This window comes from Dermacentor andersoni, chromosome 7 (assembly GCF_023375885.2).
Source record: "Dermacentor andersoni chromosome 7, qqDerAnde1_hic_scaffold, whole genome shotgun sequence".
NCBI lineage: Eukaryota > Metazoa > Arthropoda > Arachnida > Ixodida > Ixodidae > Dermacentor > Dermacentor andersoni.
Genome location: NC_092820.1, coordinates 20,464,092 through 20,477,791, shown reverse-complemented (window position 1 = coordinate 20,477,791; position 13,700 = coordinate 20,464,092). Strand labels below are relative to the sequence as shown.

Sequence of the window (13,700 nt, the reverse complement as noted above, 5' to 3'; positions counted from 1 at the left end):
TGGCAGTTAAAACAGATCGGCTTGTCGTCCACGGTTCGCCATTCGGAGGGGTTGCGCTGTCCATAAAAGGAGTAAGAAGAGCGGGGTGGGGACGTGCATGGAGAAAGAGGTTCCGAGCGCACGAAACGAATGGATTGCAGGCTGACGTTGGACAACTCTTGACGGACGACGGCCTGGATCAAGGAGATTGTCACCGGAGAATGATCAGGCAACGGGAATGAAGGGGCCGCCGGTTGTGCTGCTTCGATCTCACGACGAATGAGGCAGGCCAAGTTGTCACATCGCGATGGCAGGTGGAAGAGGTCGTCACAGGATGACGTAGCAGCTGTGTTGGGAAGTCGCGTGATGTGCTGGGATACCCGGCGGCTTTTAGCATGCTCGAGACGGCGGCACTCCTTGAGAATGGTATCGATGCTGGTGACGTTCGTAAACACCAGTAAATTGAAGGCGTCATCAGCAATGCCTTTGAGGACGTGATTAACCTTATCGTCCTCAGACATGTTCGGGTCAGCCTTGGCACAAAGGGCCAAGACGACGAGAATGTACGACACGTAGGACTCGGTTGACGTCTGTACATGTGTGGCAAGGGCTTTCCTGGCATTGACTGGTCGACCAAACGGATTGCCAAAAAGGTCGCAGATGTTGTCTTTGAAGAGATCCCAGCTCGAGATCTCCTCTTTGCGAGTCTGGAACCACGCCAGTGGAGCTCCATCGAGGTAGAAAAGAATGTTGGCAAGCATTATAGTCGGATCCCACCTGTGACTGGTGCTGACACGTTCGTATAAGCAGAGCCAGTCGTCAACGTCAGGACTGCCGACTCCGTTGAAAACACTAGGATCCCAAGGTGGGGAAACGGCGACGTAGGTCGGGGCTGCAGGCGGAGACGCTTGCGTAGATGAAGTGCCGCCAGCAGGAGACGAAGGTGCATTGTCGCTGTTGCGACCGCTGCGAAGCTCCATGACGGGTATGAGGAACCTCCACCTCCACCAAATTAATCTTACGTGTAGCTGAAGCCGAATGCTATGTACAATTTATTTACACGGAAGCTAACGAAGGCCAAAATGGCGACGCTATATCAAGCCGGCACACACGTCGTCTTCGTCCTCCTCAGTGCAGCCACACTGTGGCGCTGTTCCGTAGCAATATATATATATATATATATATATATATATATATATATATATATATATATATATATATGTATAAAGAGAGAGAGCAGACCCCATTAAAAATTCTGTGCTTGAAATAGGAATGAATGTATAGTGAAAAGCTCACAAGATCATGCTCTTACAGTGAAAAAGAAGACGCTGCCATTATGTGGTGTATCTAACCTGTATCTTCTGCAAGTGTAGAGGCACTGAGCCCTTAGTCCTGAGAAGGCCTTGCTCCAGCACCTGCAGCTTCTTCTCGCGAATCGCCTTTGCTCGCCTGCAAGAAAGGCGCCACTCGAGATTAGGCTGGGACCATGCAAATAATGGCAAGGCATAGGATGCACAACAGTACACTGAACCGGCACTGCCACTAGCTACGACGTCATCCACGGGCTTGGGGCCAGGGCACGACTTGTCCCGTTGTGCCATCGACTAGCTGCTAGGCAGATGGATGCTATTAGCCCCAAGAACAAACTACAGGGGCGCTGTGAGCGCCACTCGCGTGATGTCAGGGCACGGACTCGCGCCTGTCGTCTGCTACAATTCGGGCGGTGTTGGGCCGCCTTCTGCGGTCGTTTCGTTTGTTTGCCCTCATTCCATCTGCGTGTATACTTACGGCAGTCGTCTAAAGTATATTTTATGAAGTCTTCATTCGCGAAAATTTAGCTTATTTCTTAGACGACAATGCAGCTTCTCAAAGGCAATGCTACAGTGCCAGCCAAAGGAGCGAAGACCAGCCCATTGCGTGTTTTTCATGCGTGGATCGACAACCACAAAAACATAGCATATAAAAATGCAGTTATGATACCATACCTGCCGCGGTGCACCAAGTACACCACAAACGCTGGCGATATATGACTTCTACAGCAGTTACCTTGATTTTAATCTGCTTAAACAGGTTTGCTCAAGACGAGTAGTTCATAATACATCGAATTTTTGCATTTCTTCACAGAAACGCTTGGCAGTAACACGAGGACTTAACTAACACTGCAGTTTAGATTCTACAAGCACCACCTGCTTCTTTAACTGCTTCTCAAGATTAGGCGGTTCCTCACATGTTTATTTTAAATAACGGTAATTTGAAGTAAAGTTAATGAAGGCTTACAGCTATTTGCAGAATACAAAAAGGAATGTATCAATATATATTCCCTTTTCTGTGCTACACGTAAAACTCACTTGAGAAGTTTACTGATGCTTGTTGCTTGAGGAATATACATAATGAATTTGTTTGGCGAACTGACACAAGCTGCTCGGCCCAAAATTTTTTTGTGAAATATGTCTGTTGGACCGTATTGTTGCAGCCCGAAAGAAGTCGAAGCGTCAATCATTCGTAGTGTGGGACATATTGAAGATATCATAATTCCGCGCTGGAGGGTCAAAAATCAAGTGAAATATGGCTTGTGGTGTTTTCTTTAAGGTTTGTGAGGTTCTCTTTTATGTACCGACGAAAGGAATGGTTCTCCGTTTGTATAATTAAACAATGCTGGATCGACCCATGGTGAGGCAGAAGGTGCTTGAATTTTCCTTTTCTAGGCAATCTAAGCTGCGCTGTAGTACCTCAAGAATACTTTAGGCATTCCAATTGGCGCTGTAAAAAAATGCTTTCTGGTTTCAATTCAAAGTTTTAGTGAACTGATGGGTTTCACGAAGAAATTGGTGCCTCGCCATACCGACAGTCGGGTGCTACTGTTGCATGAGGGGTGTGCCATATTGTCGATAAAGGCTACTGAGGGTCATCATGAAACATTTCATCGCTTGCAAGTGATTGGCTCTCGATCTTAGCCACGAAACTTTTCTCTCAGGTGATTGCTATTATGGTACTTGTGAACTAACTAAGTAAATACTCTACATGATGCACCGTCATGTTAGCAGCCATGAGCAATTCGTTTTTTGGAGGCTTGTTTCAGAGAGAGGTGAAAGTAGCGGCACACTTTTTCTTAAGAAATGCATGCCTGTTTCTTTTACACGTTAATAAATGGCAATATTTGACTAGAACAACTAACCAGAATAATAAGAATCAAGATGACAGCTTCACTGGGCAGTGTATTTCTAACACAGATAACAAGTTGATGCCAATTACTAAGATTTTTCTTCCATGTAAAATGTTATGCCTCTCATAGCTGAATACTAAGGGAATGTTAAATGTTTAGCAAAGCATCATACACAACTTCACACGTTGAATTTGCAGACATTCTTTTTACGCAAAATTTATGGACAGACACGGCACATATATGCACTGTAAAACCAGTAGACCCCTTCAATGCTACATAGCTTGAAATATCCAATCCGCAAATTTTCTCGACTCACGCACTTGTGAAGAAGAAACTGTGGCTCAGGCATGGCAGCAGAAAGAAGCCGACATAACCCTCAATAAGTATGGCTCGAGCAACCCACACCCCCTGCACGTACGTAGAGAACGAGTGTGCACGGCAGCCAAGCGAGTGGCGTCCTGGCCATGACGTCACTGGCGAGAGGGCGCCACTCCAAATTATCGCCGCTAATGAGCGTTCCCTTTTGAAACGAGGCAGTGGATTGCGCTACCAAGCACTTGCCCTTGTTTTGCCTGTCTTAGCCATCTTCTTTATTTATTTTTTAACCTAGTACACTGCTACAACGAGAATACATAACTTCATTAGAACATCATTATAGGGAGAAATATACATAAAACGAATTAAGTACTAGACAGTGATACATAATGTAAAATGTAAAAAGCAAAACACGGTTCGTTGTCAATAAAGGTAATTTATTACTAACAGGCTGTTGACTACAAGTGAATTTTCAATGCTTTATGAAATGAGTGTTCTGAATGGACGCATTCGATGTTCATGGGCAATGAATTCTAAAACATTCCCGAAAAGAGCGCAGTCTGCGTGCCGTATTTTGTGTGCACTTTAGGTAATAACATATTATTTTGTTCTGCGAATCTTGTATTACTACAGTTGAGTAGTTGGGGGCAGAAATATTATTAATGACATTACCTTGATTTTGGATGCAATAAATTAAAAGACCAAGTTTTAGCTGTAACGAGTAAGTGAGCGGAAGGATTTTTAGATTCTGGTAAAGTGGGAGGGCAGATGCCAGGTGAGGATTAAATATAATCATGCGTACTGCTTGGTTTTATAAGTGATGAAGGCATGACGTGTGTTTCATACGTGTTTCCCCATGAAGTGAGGCAATATATCAGGTGACTATGTATGAATGCGTAATACAGTGACCGTAAGATGTGCTGCTGCACATCTCATGCCTGTTGGCACATATAAGCCTGTTGGCAGGCTTATATTGAATTAGGCCCTATATCGAACTGATAGGCGTATTTTTGTGAGTTCGATATAACCGGGTTCGACTGTACATAAATAAATAAAATAAAAATAGAATTGATCGAAAGCCAAGCTCTCGCCTCATTTACGCCGCCACCAAAAGCATTCTTAGGCTACGTTGATGACTGCTTCTGTGTGATCAGGAGGAACTGCTTAGACCGTTTTATGTCTCAAGTTAACAGGATAGAGAGTGCAATCCAGTTCATTGTGGAAGAGGAAGTTAACGGCAAGTTGCCTTTCCTCGATGTTGGAAAGGTTGGAATTTGCAGTGCAGAGAAAACCCACACCCACAAGTCGCTACCTGCATTTTAATTCTGTGCATCTAACTACCCATGAGAAGTTGATTGTGTCTACACTGCTATGGCACAAGGAAACCGTGTGCGCAAATGAAGACTGTGCCTTGGACATGTGGCACGACCTGTCAGCTTGTGGTTACCCTGCCTCCTTCGTCACATCTATTCAGCATAATCTCGACTATCCGCGTTACTTTTCTACAGCTGTATCTCTTAAATGGGTGGCTGTTCCTTACGTTCTTGGCATCAGTGAGACGCTTGCACATGTCATGCGACATGTGGTGTGAATGCCCTCGTGAACATTAACAGAGTGTCTACTAAGTTGACATTTCCAAATTCCCTGAGTTTTCTAGGTTTTCCCTGAGTGGCCTTGCAAAATTCCCTGAGTGACACAGAACTTTGTTTTATGTTAAGGCGGGATGACATCATGTCGCCCGATGCTGTCACTCTCTAGTAAGCATATTAAAAATAAAAATAAGAAATGACTTAGTCCTGTTTAAATAGTAAGTAAGGGGAAGCATTTATTTTATTCAAAAAGAAAACAGAAGGAAGGGGTTAGTAAAATGCAAAGCAAATAAAATATCTTCGAAAAGAATGGTAAAACCCATTGCAAATAGAGTCAAACATTCTCAAATACAAATGAAAAGGAGATGCACACAGAAGTAAATATTTTCGAATATGAGCTATTTCTATCAACTGATAGCAAGCTTAATTGGTATGAGGCCGGAACTTTGTCACAAGTGAATTTTCTCTTAACAGCTGATAATTAAGTCAATCTCAACTGTCCTGACATACTCTCAGCCCCCGCACAATGCCTCAGTGATGCATTTCACTGATTTAAAGAGTTTATTTTGGTTTGGATGAGGAACACCTGCATCTCGACGTCAGCCAACACTTTGTTTTTCTTGAGCTCAAGCTCCTTCAAAGAAGTGGCAGCATGCTTCTTTTCCTATTCGTTCCTCAATGCAATGGTCCTTTCTGTTCTCGTCCTCCTTCCACCACGCATTCACCCCATGGACCATTTGAAGCATCCTCTTCGTCAGTCGTAGAGACCTTAACCCTTTCAGGGTCAATGACGTAAATATACGGTGCCACGAACAAGTCCAAAACGGTCGTCACCGTATATTTACAGCGGTGGCTGTACGTTTAAAAAGCACGCTAATTTCCTAATTTTTTTCTTTCCTGGCATGTGCTGCCACTATGTGGGAAAACAGGGAATTTTTTCCTCATGCCTCCATCTCTCGGTCTTCGTTGCATGGTTTGTTTTAGAGCTAGCTTGCTCCAGCCCATCTATATACTACCGCTCGCACATTGGTGCGCATGCGCGCGGTCCGCAGTTTGGGTTTTGTTCCGCAGATGGTCTCGGCTTCTTGCGCTCACAAAACTGATGGCTATCTTGTTACTAATCACTCAAAAGGCGGCCGCCTGTTTCTCGCTCATTTAGTGCTCAGAGAGGTGAGCATAGGAAGGTTGTCGCCGTGCATGCGTTTCCTTTCCTTTTCTTTTTTTTTCGGGGGGAGACTCGCAATATCTAATTGCCTCTGGTTGGCGATAAGATGAAGATTAGCGGAAAATTGTCACACGTTTTGCTTTTTTGACGGGCACACAACCACATAGTTTTCTCGAGTGCGCTCACCTACACAGTTCGATTATGCTATAGACATAAATAAGAGCAGGAACATTTCAGAGTTGCGAAATATTCTCGTGTGCGCATGTTCTAAGCCTTGAACTATAACAATGCATCAAATTTTTATTTCTTATAAGCTTATTTCTTTTTTTGTTGTTGTTATTATTCATGAATAAAAGAGTACATATATACCAACGCAAAATATTTTTTCCTCACTTTACGGTCGCCCTAGAAAAGCTACGGTAAATTTTTTTCGAAATAGGTCTCTCAGAAGAATTGGAATCTGCAATAAAAAAATCGACCCTGGGCAGCCACATATGGCGAAAAAAATCGACCCTCAAAGGGTTAAATGCTCAAAATCACCACAGACACATCCGAAAAAACTCTGAAGGACTGCCAGCACACTTATTAGGCATATCGGTGCTCGTACTGTGTCCTGTGACAATTGCCCCTTCCCACGCTTGTTATGCTTCACCGCAATACTTTCGCGAATGCTTCGCCGCGTAACATTGCTGTAGTGAGGCGAAGCTTTTAGAAACCGGTATTATGCAACGTGCCGTGCTTTCCGAGCTTCGAAGCCAATCGCGAGGATCACAATGACGGAGTCGGTGCCAATGCTGAATGAAAAACACGGCACCGAACGGCACGAAGCCTCATAGGGAACGTCGAAGCAGCTCGACCTAGCGTTGCCGCGGTGGTGGCAACGGCTGCCAGTGGATCTGCGTGCAAGAGTGCCGGTTCGAGGCGGCCACCTAATCAAGATCAAAGGTGGTGGCTTTGATTAATGCCGTTTTGGACCTGCAGTCACGGCAAAAAGTCTGGGCAGTCGGACAGCGAAAGGTTTTCGCGTCCGAAATTTCAGACATTCTAATACATTGACCTTATGGTGTACGTGGTGGTGCCGCAAAGCCGTCCAAACTATCAGACGTCCGGAGTCAAAACTACTCGAGGCGTCGACACGGCATCAAAGACCATTCGTTACGATTCCTCTCTGTTACTTGAGCCAGCGTTACCGCGACTTTAGTTCCCTTTCGCTAAAATTACAGCTAATTCTTCCTGACAGATGCCCAAATTCCCAGAGTTTTCCCTGAGTATTTCCAGACTATTCAAAATCCCTGAGAATGCCAGGTTTTCCCGGTTAGTAGACACCCTGGTTAAGAACCATCTGTCACGTTAGGAGTTCCCTGGTGTCATGCGTATGCTATTCCCTATGCGCAGTGCAACTGCAAACAAATTGGCGAACGAGGGAACTTTGAAAGACAACTCAAGGAGCATCAATATGACCTAAACAAGCACCGTGTGGCCTCCAGTGCCCTTACAGAGAACCTGCTGCATCTATGGATCACCAGATAGGCTGGGACAGTGCCTGCGTCAGCATGTGTCCTAATAAGTGAGATAAGTCTGAGTCAACGGCTTTATCATTAGTCACTTCATATTCAGACAACGGCACGCACTTTGAATTGTAACGACGGAAATTTTTATCCAATCTATGCCCACACTTTATGTCATGTACTCAAGTGCATGTAAGCTTGTTCCCTTCCTGTTTCGCTTTTCACTGTAAGCAAGGCTCATGTGGGGGGGGGGAGGGGTTGAAACATCATTTAAGAAAAGAAAATTAAGTTTTCACAATGGTCGGCATCTGTTTCCTGTTTTCACAATGATTCTTCCTGATCAGACGAGATTTCTACAGACCCTTGACTTCAATACAAGAGTAACTGGACTAGCTCAAAGAGACCATCGTGCTGCAGTCGATATGAACAGGCCGACAACTTAGAACAGCCTTTTAAAGCGAAGCTTTCTTTGTCTCTTCCTTCAACTTTCCCACTGCTGCTGCTGCTGTCTGGCACACCGCATCGGGGGATGGTTCACAGCGTGTGTATACATGACAGGAACAAGGCAAAAAGGAAAGGCGACGCAAGAAAATCATTTGGGCCCCACTGCGTCAAATGTGGACAATGCCCTGTGGAGCTCCCTGAGCATCACCACATTAGCCTCTTGACAACTGTACTTATTCGTGACCCCTCTCAAAAGCATTGCAGAAACCGCAGCGCTTACCTTTCTACTAAACATGAGAGTCCAGAGGGGATGTAGAGAGAACTGTAGAGAAGAGGGGGGAGAAGAGACAGCTCCCATAGAACGAGGGTGGTGGGAAAGGGTGACATGAGAAAGCAAGGAAATGCTTCTATTATAGACACGACAGTGGTTGTGGGGCAAATTGGATTAACTTTCAACAAAATTCAAGGTACGGTACAGTACACTTCTGCTATTTCTGAAAAATAAGCACCATGCAAATATGTCAAGCGGACAACTTATGCAGAGCCTGCAGAAGCAGAGCTGCAATTAAAGTGCACCACAGGGTCCAGGCGGCACTATGGAAGCGGTCGCATGCCAAATCAACACTTCTGTGCCTGCTGTGGTAACTTTGCGGCTATGGCATTGCTCGAGGTCGCAGATTTGATCCCGACCACGGCAGCCACATTTCGACGGGGGCGAAATATAAAACGCACGTGCACTTAAATTTTGGGACACGTTAAAGAACACCACAGTGTCAAAATTAATTTGGAGTCCGCCACTACGGCATGCCTCATAATCCGATTATAGTTTTGGAACATACAGCCCCATAATGCCCAATTCAAGTTTAACACTTCTGCCATGATGCGATGTGCCATGTAAGGCGATGACACTCTCCCTGCGTGTTCTGTATACTATGCAGACAAACAGCAGTGGCGCACTCAAGGTAATGTTTAACGTCAACTCACCACTCTCCTATTAGATTAAACCTTGAAAAAAGCTTTCACCATCATCACCCCTAATTATTCTCAATCAAACCAACCAGCACAGAAAGCTTTGCTTAGATCGATTCCCACAGTGCGTGGGATCTGTGTAATCTTTTCTTTAATTATGGGGTTTGACATGCCAAAACTACGATCTATTATGAGGCATGCCGTAGTGGGGGACTCCGAAAATTTGGGCTGCCTGGGGTTCTTCGTGCACCTAAATCAAAGTAAGCGAGTGTTTTCGCATTTTGCTCCCACCGAAATGCGGCCGTGGTGGCCAGGATTATAATATCTAATAATATAATATAACAATAATAAGATATAATAGATCATATCCAAACTCTACTAAGAGCATTTGCATAAATTCCACACTGCACGTGAATATACACAGCCTCACTTTTCTTCCCTCTATAGGTTGTGTTGACAATGTAAAGTATATTGTTTGACAGTTATCTTGCAAGCAAAACTTTCTCTGCTATTGTGTTTTTTTGTCTTACTTATGTGAGGTGAGAGTGGCGGTGTAAGCAGACCGAGAGCTCCAGGTGGGGCGAGGCAAGGTGTGGTTGGCTGCAGTTGTCGGGGAGAAAGACAAGGTGGTGCAAGTGTGGCGACGAGAAAGGAAAGAAGATGCGGGTGGCGCAAACCGCAGTGTGCGCGGATGGTCAGCGTGGTGGGAGAGTTGAGGCATGCGGTAATAAAGGGAATGTTTACAATGGATGTGTTGGCCTGTCGCCTGTCATTGTTTGTAACACTTAATTTAGCTGCTTTTCTTTTATGTAATTACATGTTAGAAATAGCTGCCACAAAAAAAATTTTCTTAACAACTGATAGGGACCCTTTAATAATTTGTTGGGTTCCAAAAGCATTTACTTTGTAAATATACAACTTGCCTATGTTAAATAAACTTTCATGCAACACTGATGTTGACGATGACTGTTGGCCTGGATCCTACCCAGAAACTGGGGTACTGACCCGAGCGTGCGGCACACCCCAGAGGCTTCCTCCATGGCTGCCACGTACTCGTCCTGGAAGGCAGCCAAGTCCAGCCAGGCGCGCTCGTCCTCCGGTGCGTCACGCAGTCGATTGGTCAGCGAACGGTGCTTCTCCGCTGCCTCCGGACACAGAAGGGGCAGCACTTCGGTTGTGGGCTGCAGCTCCTCGCTGCCCCGTGCTGCGAGCCCTGTGCGGGAGACAGAATCATTACAGTGCTACTACGAGGAAAAATTGGCACCACTGTCTGTGGATATGGGGAGTGTGGCTTGTTTTTGACTGTAATATAATGCAGTCACAGCAGCATGAATAAAGATTCTGTGGAATTAAAACCTTCATGACAAATCTATTCTCCTGTAATATATTTTTCATTTGTGGTATTCAGCAGTTGTGTTTATATAACCTAGATGGCACTGCGGGAGATGGAAATTCAAGACGATGAGCAAAACGTGAACAAGGTGAATGCAGGAGCCAACGTTTCGACAAGTGGACTTGTCTTCTTTAAGGCGACATACGCTTTCCTCGCCACAGTATATATAGGTGGGGTTCTTCTAAAGGGGAGGGGGTGTGAGTCGGGAGGGTGCGGAAACGAGGGAAGGTGTGTTAGCGTGTCGAATTGAGAGTAAAGGAACGCTGCGCACAAGGTCACAGCCAGGGCCACACCCCCCCCCCCCCCCCCTGTCCCACCCAGGTCTGCCAACGCACGCGTGTTAGCCGGCATGTCAAGGGCGTCTGACACGCCGGCTGTGAAAAAAAAAAAGAGGAATGGAAAGGGAAAAAAAGGGGGGGGGGGGGATACGCTGAGAAACCAAACTAAGTGTTGTTGCCTATAGCTTGAAGTTTAGCATAGCGAATAGATTCTAAAGCTACCTTTGAAACGTTTATGCCTATTGGTTGCAATGTCTTGAACTTATGGGTAAGATATGATTCTCTGTATTTTCTTTCTCGTTCAGAGTGCAAATTTGACTGTAAGATGTAGACTTTAAGTTCATCAAAGTTATGACCTGGTTGGTTGAAATGCTCGGCGACGGCTTTGGGAAGCTTTTTAGCTGTGTCCGTGCGATGTCCGTTTAATCTGACGTTCATTGATTGTCCTGTTTCACCGATATATTGTTTCTTACAGAAGGAACATTCAAGCATATAAATCACATCCAAACTTGTACAAGTGAAGCTAGATTTGACTTCATGTGTATAACTATTTGTGGTGCTTTTACTTTTAATGTCACTTTGAAGGTGCCTGCAGGTTTTGCACCTAGAGCGACAACATGCTTTTATTATGCGGGAATGCTGTTGGCTGACTTTAGCGTGCACTAACATGTCTTTAAAGTTCCTGTTTCGGCGATAGGTAACCCTAGGTACATTCGGGAACGCTTTTCGCAGACGCTCGTTACTTGATAATATTGGCTGGTATTTTCTTAGGATGTTGTTTATGTTTGGGAGTGCATTAGAATATTGTTACGTGTAGAAAGACACAGACAAAAGAGGCTATTTACAGAATATTTACACTAGAATGGAGCCAGAGCGCCAGGCCGACATTCACTCGCGCCAAGGGCACCGACCCACCTCGTCGTCGTTCTCATGGCGGCTCGTCTCTCGGGTATTTACCGATCATATCGTAATACTACCCCCCGGCGGCAAAAGCGCCGTCACGGTGCAGTTAAATATCCAAGGCACGTGGAGAGTTGTAGGGCTTGAGTCGGGCGACGTGGACAATGTCACTGGTAGTCACAGCAGAGGACGTAGTGGGCGTGGCGAGAACGATTTCGTAGGTGACATCTGTCACTTGGCGAAGCACGCGATATGGGCCGGTATAACAGGAAAGCAGTTTCTCACAAAGGCCAACTTTACGCGATGGTGACCAAAGTAACACGAGGGTGCCGGGGACAAAAGTGACATCACGGTGACGGAGGTCGTAGCGCTGCTTTTGTTTGTCTTGAGAGACTTGTAGCCGAGCGCGCGCAAGTTGGCGAGCATGGTCAGCATGGGCGATAGCATCACGGGCATAAGCGCTAGTTGATGCTGTGTTGGACGGAAGCACAGTGTCCAGCGGTAGCGTCGGTTCACGGCCATACAAGAGGTAAAAAGGAGAAAAGCCAGCAGTGTCGAGACGGGAAGAGTTATACGCAAAGGTGATGTAAGGTAGAGCATGGTCCCAATCACGGTGGTCGTCTGAAACGTATTTGGATAGCATGTCTGTAAGGGTGCGGTTCAAACGCTCAGTGAGGCCGTTCGTTTGAGGGTGGTAGGAGGTGGTAAACTTATGCTGTATTGCGCAGGCACGCATGATGTCGTCAATTACTTTGGCTAAGAACGTACGGCCACGGTCTGTTAGCAATTGACGCGGAGCACCATGAATCAAAATGATATCATGCAGGAGGAAGTCCGCAACATCAGTTGCGCAACTGGTCGGAAGAGCGCGTGTTACGGCATAGCGGGTCGCGTAGTCCGCCGCGACTGCAACCCACTTGTTTCCTGATGTAGATTCCGGAAATGGGCCGAGAAGGTCTAAGCCGACACGATGGAAGGGCTCGGCAGGGATGTCGAGCGGCTGTAGGTAACCAGCGGGGAGCTGGGAAGGCTTCTTGCGTCGTTGGCAAAGTTCACAGGCGGCGACGTAACGTCGCACGGAACGGGCAAGGCCCGGCCAGAAAAAACGGCGACGTACACGGTCATAGGTTCGAGATACGCCGAGGTGTCCTGCCGTTGGTGCGTCGTGAAGCTCTTCTAAAACGGTAGAGCGGAGGTGTTTAGGCACGACAAGTAGGAACTCAGAGCCGTCCGGATGAAGGTTACGACGGTACAGAGTACCATCGCGGAGGACGAAGAGGCGTAGTGTGGCGTCGGCCGGAGTGTGTTCAAAACGGTCGATGAGTGCTCTGATGTAGGCGTCACGACGTTGCTCGTCGGCGAAATGAAGCAGCTGCGACACAGAGAATATGCAAGCTGCACTGGTAATATTGGAGGAGTCAGGGTCGTCAACAGGGTAACGCGACAAGCTGTCAGCGTCTTGGTGCAGGCGGCCAGACTTGTACACGACGGAATATGAAAATTCTTGTAGCCTCAAAGCCCATCGACCAAGCCGGCCTGTAGGATCTCTTAGCGATGAGAGCCAGCAGAGAGCATGATGGTCAGTGACTACGGAAAAAGGGCGACCGTAAAGGTAAGGACGGAACTTCGCTACCGCCCAGACTACAGCAAGGCATTCTCGTTCCGTAATGGAGTAGTTGCGCTCCGGTGGTGTGAGGAGGCGGCTCGCATAAGCAATAACGCGATCCTGGCCACGCTGACGCTGGGCTAAGACGGCACCTACGCCATGACCGCTGGCATCTGTACGCAATTCTGTAGGGGCATCAGGGTCGAAGTGGGCGAGGATGGGTGGTGAGGAGAGAAGAGTAACGAGACGAGAGAAGGCGGCGGCTTCTGCAGTACCCCACGAGAACTGTACGCCTTTCTTCAAAAGATTAGTGAGGGGTCTAGCAATTGCCGCAAAATCTTGAATAAAACGACGAAAGTACGAGCATAGCCCTACAAAACTTCGACCGTCG

The 13,700-nt window shown here is 46.4% G+C and overlaps 1 protein-coding gene across 3 annotated transcripts in view; it reads right to left on the bottom strand.

Moving 5' to 3' along the window:
• Nucleotides 1-13,700, bottom strand: part of LOC126535661 (nuclear exosome regulator NRDE2) — a 331,490-nt gene that overhangs the window by 201,051 nt on the left and 116,739 nt on the right. For 2 of the 3 annotated variants that reach the window (XM_055073175.2, XM_055073177.2), the window contains 3 exons: nt 10,138-10,345; nt 8,444-8,485; nt 1,332-1,428 (listed from right to left, as the gene is read on the bottom strand). In XM_055073175.2, the coding sequence (XP_054929150.2) occupies nt 1,332-1,428; nt 8,444-8,485; nt 10,138-10,345 (347 nt within the window). The remainder of the gene's footprint in view (nt 1-1,331; nt 1,429-8,443; nt 8,486-10,137; nt 10,346-13,700) is intronic. The other variant, XM_055073176.2, reaches the window with a different exon arrangement.